The sequence below is a fragment of the Mastigoproctus giganteus genome, chromosome 5 (genome assembly GCF_048544385.1).
Source record: "Mastigoproctus giganteus isolate SK-2022 chromosome 5, ASM4854438v1, whole genome shotgun sequence".
Classification (NCBI taxonomy): Eukaryota; Metazoa; Arthropoda; class Arachnida; order Uropygi; family Thelyphonidae; genus Mastigoproctus; species Mastigoproctus giganteus.
In genome coordinates this window covers 22,349,694-22,359,855 of record NC_143579.1, presented here as the reverse complement: position 1 = coordinate 22,359,855, position 10,162 = coordinate 22,349,694, and the positions used below count along the sequence as shown (strand labels likewise).

General features: G+C 43.5%; 1 protein-coding gene across 1 annotated transcript; it reads left to right on the top strand.

Moving 5' to 3' along the window:
* The first annotated feature begins 1,818 nt into the window (after positions 1 to 1,818).
* LOC150085234 (uncharacterized) lies at positions 1,819 to 3,012 on the top strand. Its single transcript, XM_090373875.1, has one exon. It carries the CDS (start codon positions 1,819 to 1,821, stop codon positions 3,010 to 3,012), a length of 1,194 nt encoding a protein of 397 aa, XP_090230001.1.
* The last annotated feature ends 7,150 nt before the right edge of the window (positions 3,013 to 10,162 follow it).

Below are 10,162 nucleotides of genomic sequence, written 5' to 3'. Positions count from 1 at the left end.
AATGAAAATGAGAAGATACTCAGACCTAGTGGCTAGGATTACGAGGAAGGATTGGGGACTGAAAAAACGAACCCTAATGCTATATTATAAGTCAACCTTCATCCCAGCAATAATCTACGCAGCTGCAGTATGGTACACCAAAACATCACTGGTAACCAACAAGAAAATCCTGGACATGACACATAGGACCATCCTATTGACAACTACACGAGCTTGCCGCACGGTAAGCACACCTGCACTGCAGGTGCTTGCTGGAGCGCTACCCCTGGATTTAGAAGCTGTGAAAGCAGGACTGCTCTACCTGCATTCAAAGGGAGTGGCCGCAAATCATCAGGACTTCACAATCAACCCAGCAAGCAGTCAAAAAACGGAAAGAGCACGGCTACAGACATACCTCCTTCAGGAGTGGCAACAAAGATGGACAGAGACGACAAAGGGCGAGATCTTTCGTAAATTTTTTCCAGAACTGAACAAAATATACCCAAGGCAACCGGGCTGGTTCTTCCCGGGCTTGCACCTGACCTCGTTACTCACAGGACATGGACCCTTCAACCAGAAACTGTTCAGCTTCTGCCTCGTCGATGACTCAAATTGCACGTGCGGGGAGGTAGAAAGCTGGGACCACCTGCTTTACGACTGCCCACAATAAGAAGACCTCAGATGCACCCTCATCACGAAAATCCATTACACCTTCTGCATACCCTACAACTCACAAACCTATAGATGAAGACTCTCCAACCCATCAAATAATATCTGCTTTACATAGGAATCTTGTGACCTTTCTTAATCAAGATAATAGTCGATTCACCAGACAAGCCGCAAGTTATGTTCAAGAACTCTGGGCTACCCTTGAATCTATTACCACTGCCCTCCTCATCGACAGCGAGAAACTAAAAACCACTAACGAGGAACTTAAGACAAGAACCTCCATCCTTGAGAAGGTGCTGGACACTCTACCGAATCTTCCTACACCACAGTCTCAACAGCTTACTCCCACATATGCACAAGCGCTGAGGATTCCAAACAACAAAGAGACAAACCCAAAGGCCCCGCAACCTAGAAAACAACCGCTGCTTCGAACACCAAACCTTGTGGTCCTCAGACCAGCAGAGACAGAAGGAACACAAACAAGTGAGGATTTTAAAACCACCATAATGAAAACACTGAAGGATGGTTTAAAGACAACAAAGATAAAAGCAATTAGAAAGACGAGAAATGTAGGGGTAATAATAGAAACAGAGTCAAGGGAGGATATCAAGAATATCGTGGAAAACCCCAAGATAGCCACACTGGGTATCACTGCAGAGCCATCCAAGAGAAGAGGGCCATCAATCTTAATTTTCGATGTCAACAAAGATGTGACACCTGCCCAACTTGCAGAGGAAGTGCTAACTCGTAATCTAGAAGGGATAAATAAAGACATGACAAATCTTGTGCAACCAAGATATTCAAAAAAGTCAAAGTCCGGAGAAAACAACTGGATAGTGGAACTGGCTCCTGCCGCTTGGCAGATTCTAAAACACCAGACAAGACTCTATATTGAGTGGGGTAGCCACAGGTTCAGGGAGCATGTGACCGTGCCTAAATGCTATAAATGCTGCAGGTATGGCCACACCTCCCATACATGCACTCAGATCACACCAACTTGCGGACACTGCTCTAGCAAAGGGCATGAATACAACAGCTGTCCAAACAAGGAGCAAGAACCGGTTTGTGTGAATTGTAAATCCTCAAAGCTCGAACATACCCATTCCATCAGGGATCCAAAATGTCCGATGTACAACAAGATAAAGAGTTTATACCAAATGAGGACTGATTATGGCAATACAATTTAAAAAGTTCAATACAACCAAGCTGTTAATACTACAACAAAACGCACACCATGCCAGAGCAGTGCCTGAACAACTCAGAAAAATAGCGGACGAGGAAAATGCCGACATCCTCTTGTTGCAGGAACCCTACACCCACTCCAAAAAAGTAAGAGGCTATCCAATAGCATATAAAATCATACAGGCTGAGAATGAGACCCCAAAAGCGGCCATAGTGATCCGCAATCCAGCCATTACTGCCACCCGTATCACACAACTCTGCACAGGCTGGGCTGCTTGTGCCCATATAATATCACCCCTGGGATCCTTCTACGCGATTGCCTTGTATTGTAGGCCGGGGGAAGAAATAACATTTGCCACGAGATACCTCCAAGTTGTGTTGGACACTCTTCCAGGCCAACGGATCTTGGTAGGGGCGGATGTAAACTGCCGCTCCCCGGCTTGGCACAGCCAAACACCGGACAGAAGGGGCACTGGAAATGGGCAGCGTCTTGAGGAGTTCCTGGCGAATTCTCCCTTGACAGTCCTAAACAGGCCTCACCACCTACCTACGTTTTGTAATACTCTGTGGGAGGCAACAATTGACGTCACCCTTGCCACGGGAAACCTTGCAGGACACATCACTGGCTGGACAGTCCAAGACTCCTGGACCACGTCTGACCACAGAGTGATTACCTTCCAAATCAACCGATCTCTATATAGAACACCAATAGCCAAACAGATGCTTAACCGCTTTGCAGTAAACAAAGCTGACTGGAGACTCTTTGGGGAACTGCTGACTCGAACCTTATGCCAACACCGCATTGAAGCGGATGGACAAGAAGACCCAGACGACATCCAGATAAAAATTACCAAGACCATAATAGCGGCCAGTGAGGCTGCGATGAAGCGAAAATTGCCCACACCTGGTGCAGTCCCTTGGTGGACTCGGGACATTCAGAACCTCAGAAGAGAAGTCATAAAGGCAAGAAAACAATTCCAAAGGGCAAGACGTACCTGGCCGGAAGTGGAAGTAACAGCACTCAGACAAAGATACGCAGCAGTGAGAAACAGATACACTGAGTTAATACGAAAAAGTAAGCAGAAGGCCTGGGAGCAATTAGTCAGCACGACTGGAAATGCCGGCCAATGTTCCCTGCGGGGTGCGGGTCGAGGTCATGACCCCTGGGGATTTTATTCGTAGTGACTTTGTACACCACCCCCCCAGGGGTCGGCATTTCCAGTCGTGCTGACTAATTGCTCCCAGGCCTTCTGCTGACTAATTGCTCCCAGGCCTTCTGCTTACCCTGGGAACAGTCTATCACCAACATCCTCGATGTGATTTTCCAAAAACCAGCACACCCGCAACTACCAGAACAACTGCAGATCTGCGATGGAAATGAAACATATCATATAGACCAAATGGAACCACCTTTTGCCTTAGAAGAATTTCAACAGGCAGCGCAACAAATAAGGAATAAAAAATGCCCAGGCCCAGATCTTCTGGAGCCGGAGATTATTAAAAAAGTAGTAGACATCTCTCCGCAGAATTTACTAAACCTCTTCAACACATGCCTGAAGACAGGAGTCTTTCCAGCCGACTGGAAAATGGCCAACGTCAAATTAATTCTAAAAAATCCAATGAAGCCACCAGAACAACCCGAATCATACCGGCCAATTTCCCTGCTCCCAGTTGCTAGTAAACTCCTTGAAAAGATGCTTCACAAGCGACTCCTGCACCACTATGGAGCTGCAAATCTCGTGATGCCCACACAGTTTGGGTTCAAACCCGGAACTTCAACAGTGGATGCTCTCAACAGCCTCCTAAGTTTGGCTGCTGCCTGTGATAGGAAGTATGTCTTGGTTATTTCGGTTGATTTTGCTGGGGCATTCGACACCATCTGGTGGCCGAGCGTCCTAGCCAGGCTGCGGAAGGCAAAAACACCCATCAACCTTTACAAAATAATGAAGTCATATTTATCCAAGAGAAAAATACAAGTAGTGACTCCGTACAAGAAACTGACCAGACCTGTTTACAGGGGCTGCCCCCAGGGATCGGTACTGGGACCATTCCTCTGGAGTATGGTATTGGATGAGTTTCTGTCCTTCGACTTGGGGGAAGTCCACTCACAGGCATTTGCAGATGACCTGATACTGACTGTTGCCGCAGACAATCGACTTCAATTGGAAACCCAGGCAAATCGAGCAATTCAAATTCTACAAGACTGGATGAAGGTCCATTTTCTTAAGATCTCACCGGGGAAAACCTTCTCAATGCTACTGAAAGGAACATTAAATCTCTGTAGACCACCGCAAATTAAAGTAGAAAATACAACTATCAAACTAGTCAGTGAGATGAAATATCTAGGAATCATACAGGACAAGAATCAATCTTTCAACCCACACTTGAAACATATCCGAGAGAAAATAAGGAGATATTCTGCCCTCGTCTCAAGAATAGCTAAAAGGGATTGGGGACTCAAGAGGCACACCATAACTTACGCGTCACCCATCTGGTTCCAGAAAGCAACTACTGCAGTTAACAGAAGGACACTCGATTCCATCCAACGGACAATACTCCTCTCTATTACACGGGCCTGCTGCACTGTGAGTACACATGCTCTGCAGGTTCTGGCGGGAGCACTCCCCCTTGATCTCGAGGTGGTGCGTTGTGCCATGGTGCAGCATCTCGCAAAAGGGCTTCCCTGCACTTTCCTGGGCCACTCCATTGACCCTACAGGAAACCTAAAAAGAGAGAAAACAAAACTCGCCACCCACCTACAGCAGGTCTGGCAGGATAGGTGGTCAGAATCCACAAAAGGGGAAATAACGAGGAAATTTCTGCCTGATGTCTGAAGATTATACCCAAAAGCACCATCATGGTTTCACCCTGGACTGTACACTACGTATCTTTTAACAGGTCATGGGGCCCTGAATGCCGAACTAAACAGTTTTAAATTAGTAAACGATCCCTGCTGTGTCTGTGGGGAAGTGGAGACATGGTCTCACATAATGTACAACTGTGAAAATTATGGGGATCTCCGCTGCCTCCTGATGACAAAGCTGACTTACTTCCCTCGCGACAGGGAATCAAACCTGTTGGACTCGCAAGAGGAGTATAAGGAGTTGACAAAATTCGCCCAGGGACTGTTCACCCGAAGGAGGACACTTATTGCTATCTACAGGGATCAAGAACAGGCACCACGACTAAACTAACCATTCTTGGACTGATACAAGACCTTCCTTTGGGACTCTATAGAATTTTTTTTTTTTTTTTTTTTAAGCCACGCTCCCTTGCGTGGCCCTTTGCCTCCACTCCCCGGGCGGGAGGGGGAGGTGACTTCTGGTCTCCTCCTCCCCTCGCCGCCCCTCTCTTCCCTCTGGTGGGGCATGGGCCTGCTCCACTGATTTGGGGGTTATCTTCTCTATGGACCCCTTATTTCTGTCTTTTCCCCCCAGCCTTCAGTCTCCCTACCCCTCTCTCTCTCTTTTAATTATAATTACTAGTGTCTGAACCATTGTTAAATTGCATGAGCCCTACACCCAAAAACTTAACAACATTTATTTGCATAAATAGTACTTCTTATGGCTGACCCATAACTATAACGTTTTTTTTTTTTTTATTATTATTATTTTTATTTTATTTATTTATTTATTTATTATTTTTTTTAAGGTCCTTGCCACTGAAATCTCAGGAAATTAGGTGGCAGGACCTGCCAGAGTAAATAACTATAATAGTGGTGTACCTGGTCTGCCTCCACGAGGCAGAGTGTGGACAACGTTGGGTCCCATTAGGAGCCCAGCGGCTAAATGACCAGAGGAACAACGGTACACGACACTACACATGTATAAAATCCATACACTTTTAAACCTCTGGCATTGACAGTGTTCTGTTTCACACCCACAATGTATAGCCCGCGGAGATGGGGGAAACCCCTGGTGCCGTTTGACACTAAACACACTCTACACTCTACACTCTACCTCCCCAAAGGACTTGAACATCATTTCATTGACACGGAAGAGGAGTACCGCGCGCTCTCCCAGTATGCACAGGACCTCTTCACAAGGAGAAGGGTATTAATTGCCATACACCGAGACCGATAATACAGTAACATAAATCGCATAAGACAGAGACAACTCCTGGAAAAGAAAACTGTGGAAGAAAAGAAAATGAATGGAAAAGAAAGGAATAAAGAAAATAAGAAGAAAAGAGAATCAACGGAAAAAAAAAAAAAAAAAAAAAAGACAGGGATTGCCTCATGAGTGTCCCAGTCTGAATCAAGTGGACAAGAGAGAGACAACAAACAACAAACTGCAGCCTAGCTCCCAAAGCCTCACGGCAGCCTGAAGAGGGCACCCTAGCCCCCTTCACCTTTAAACCCTATTCCCCCCCTCATTTCTACTCTGGTGGGGCATGGGCATGCCACACTGAAACTTGGGGCTGTCTTCCCTATTGGCTCCATACTTCTGTCTTTCTCCCCCCAGTCTTCAGCCACCCCCCTCTCTATCTTCACGCTAGCGAAGCCCCACACACCTAAATTTAAATACATCCAAAATATCTTCACCCACGTTCTGGCCCAACTCAAGCGACGTCAACCCCACGATTGACGTTGGTATGTGTATGCACGCATATATGCACCCAACTCAAGTGACGTCAACCGCACGATTGACGTTGGCACATGTATGATGTACATATGTGCATGTGTGTATATATGTGCTTGTATGCACGCATATATGCATGCAATAAAAATACAATAATTTTTTTTTTTTTTTTAGGTCCTAGCCACTGAAATCTTAGGAAATTAGGTGGCAGGACCTGCCAGAGTAACTTAAGCCTACTGGGTTCCTGGTCTGCCTCCACGGGGCAAAGGTGGGGCAACGTTGGGCCTCAGCAGGGGTCCAGCGGCTAAACAACCAGATGAACAACGGTACACGACACTACACATATACAATATCCATACACTTTTACACTCTGGCATTTCCAGTGAACTGGTACACCCACAATGAAAACTACGCGGAGATGGGGGAAACCCCTGGTGCCGTCTGACACTAAATACACCTTACACCTGGTAGGTCTTATGCCCCACCCAGGTACGATATGAAGTTTGTGGGAGGCAGGGTGATGGTTGGAGTTGTTTATCGTGGTTTCGCCTTGAACCATTGGTTGTTTTTGACATAACCATGAATGCTGTGGTCTGTCCACACGTTATGGACAATAATAAATTTTACAATATGTCTATAAATTGAATGCGTTCTGTAGTCGATTTGCTGTTTGCTGAATGAAAAGCCAAAGTTTTCAGGAGGAAAAACCATTCAAATCTGCAGACTGCGCAAGACACGAAGGAAGCCATATTTTTTATAATCGGCACCGTTTACGAAGGTTATGACACTGATTTTGTAGTGTTTTCAAATATTGGTTGAATAAGTGAGAAGCAAAGTTGGGGACACTCGAACTATTCAAATTATGAAAAGGGAAAAGAAAAAATATATTAATAAAAGAACGCTTTATAATAGAATTAAATATATATATATATTCAAATATAAGCAATATATTTATGATTATGGCATGTATAAATAAAAGAAATGTAAAATCCTTGCATTTTGTATATTGTTTGGGAGATTTACAGAAATAAAAATAGGGTGCTCTCTGCATTTGAAAAACTGATGATATTGCTGATGACAGGCATGTCTCTTCAGATCAAAGACTAACGTTGCTTGAGAAATTGTTCTTACAAAATGCTAGAAGCACATCGCAAGCGTTGAAAGGGTACCGACAGAAGAAAGCATCGAGATGAGATCTTACAACATCAAAGGGATTTAGAAAGGTTGCCAGATTTGAGGACGCAACCTATTGGAAACGGACAAGGACAAAAAAAAGTAGATTCAAGTGCCCTTAGAACTAGAACAAGTTTGAACTAATTTCTAGAACAGAACTATTTTGACAGAACTTTATATGTCGTAGGATGTCTTCACTGAAGGGGGAATTTTCACCAACAGTTCATAGGTGGATAAGTAATAATTGTTGGATTTCTATTGATTTTATTTTAATGATATTTGAAAGAGTCAACAAATCGTTCCAAGGAGCAATATATAAAAATCCATTAATTGGGAATCGAGTTATTGCATGCGGACGGACGGACAAAGAATTTATAATTGTCATATTTCTATTTAATCTATTTTAACGAAATTTGGAAATAAAACTATACTGATCTTTCTAAAAGGCGTAAATATAAAATTTCGTGAAAATCTTTTTAATGGAAGTCGGATTGTTACACGCAGATGCAACAACCCAACTATAGGCGCATTATCCACATATGGCTTGTCTCAAAACTGATGTGCGACTAACGGTGATCTATGGGATGGGTTCTAATGACTTAAAATATAAAGGAGGTGATCACTTCGTCAATAAATATAAGGTCATGCTGGAAAAAGGTGTAGTTCTGTCCACACATGATAGGAAGGAATCTATGACGAAAGCAGTGTGGATTAGTTCTACAGCTGAGAAACTCTGTGCAACTCTGAAGTGAATTTTTTTTCTCAGAGTGGCCCTGTTTAAAAGAAAAAACTTATTTTGCAACGATGGAATTCATTTGAAAAAGATAAAATACAGGGACAGTAGGGTTTTAGGAGCATCGGCAACTGAGACCATATTGCTCCGTGCATACTGTCTGTAAATTGCATGTGCTCTGTGGTCGATTTTCTTTTTGTTGGACAAAAAACCTGAGTTTTCGGGAAAAAAATCATGCTACTCTTGTCTGAGACCTACTAACTCAGTCACGTTGTGAAAAACGCTCATAAAAATTCTCACATCATTTGACGGGATTCGAACTCAGGTCTTTTTCACCCGGTGTGGGGATGACCGTGATTCTACCAACTGTGCTACCCACAAGGGCTCGCGTCGTTGAGGACGCCTTAAGGGTTCAACTAATTCAGAGGATTGCGGCAATCACAGGAATGACGCAGGTTAGTGACACGGGCCAAATTACACTTGCCTCTTCTGTGTGATACTTGTGTCCGATCTGTAATTAGTCTGTGGTTAAAGATACGACAGAACCATCTCTGTAGGAATGAATCCTTGATGGAGAACAATATGGGTTCGAGAAGGAAGATCTTGTCTGACCAAGCTAGTTAATCATTGTAATGAAGCCATGAAACAGTAGAAAACAAAAAAAACAAATTTGATCATTTAATTCGCGGACTGGTGCAAGATCTTATTTTAATTGTCATCATCTGAATCTTCTGTTCGGTTTTCCTTCTCGAAATACTCTCCCTTGAACTTTACACACTTCTGTCACTGCCCTACCCAAGCATTAAATGTTTCTTGAAAGACATGCCTTTTAGAGCTTTTTGCAGACGTGGAAACAGGAAGAAAATCACATGGGGCTAAGTCTGGTGAATAAGGGGAATGTGGCAGTGAACACTGCATGCAATATATTAGTCGTATGGGGCCCTGCATTGTCTTGATGGAGAAACCACTTCACACCGGAATATGGCCATCCTACCAAGACACTCATTACCACACGTTCATTCATCTCTCTAACTGTTTCCGATGCATGTAAGCCCTGTCTGACACAATAACGAATCACATATCGCTGTTCAATCTGTATGTCCGACATGAAACTTGCTTCAAAACGATCGTCAGTGACCAAGTGGAGGACCTGTGGGATCAATGTTACGTCCACTTTTGTTTCTTATTTGCCTTAAGGAAATAATTTTTTAAGGTTGCTGGCGATTTAAAGCTAGAAAGGGATTGAACGACCAGTAGATTATAAGGTTATTTTGTTTCAAAATGACTTAGATCGCTTCCAGAATGGTTTAAAAAGGTTACCTGACGTTTGTGAATCTAAATATAAGGTTTTGCACCTAGAGAACGGAAATTAAGGAATTACCTACAAGCTAGGATGGACAGTGGACTTAAATGTGGTCCAGGATTAAAAGGACTTAAGGGTTATTTTCACTAGTAGAAGAGACAATGACCAAGAGTTTCAAATATAACATTTTGGGGTGTAATAAGAGGCTGGATCTAATGAAGTCTTCCTTCAGGCAGCACTTTGTGTATCACTGGAATAAACTGACTACTAGTGTCGAGGCGCAGATTTGGACACTCTTTGGCGTCGGGGTATTACTGATTCAGGCTTTTTTTCCCTATTTGTCATAGTTTTTTTTCAGTGGTAGAAATCACGGACATTCCAAAGTTGGATGAATCAGTTCATTCTTTAGGTTCGCAGAGGCCTCAAGTTATGAGAACTTTAATTACAAGCACGCTGTATACAAAACGTCAATAGCTATTTAAAACTTTGTTTCCCAATTATTTTATGTATAAGGCAATCTAATAAATAAGATATATGTACGTA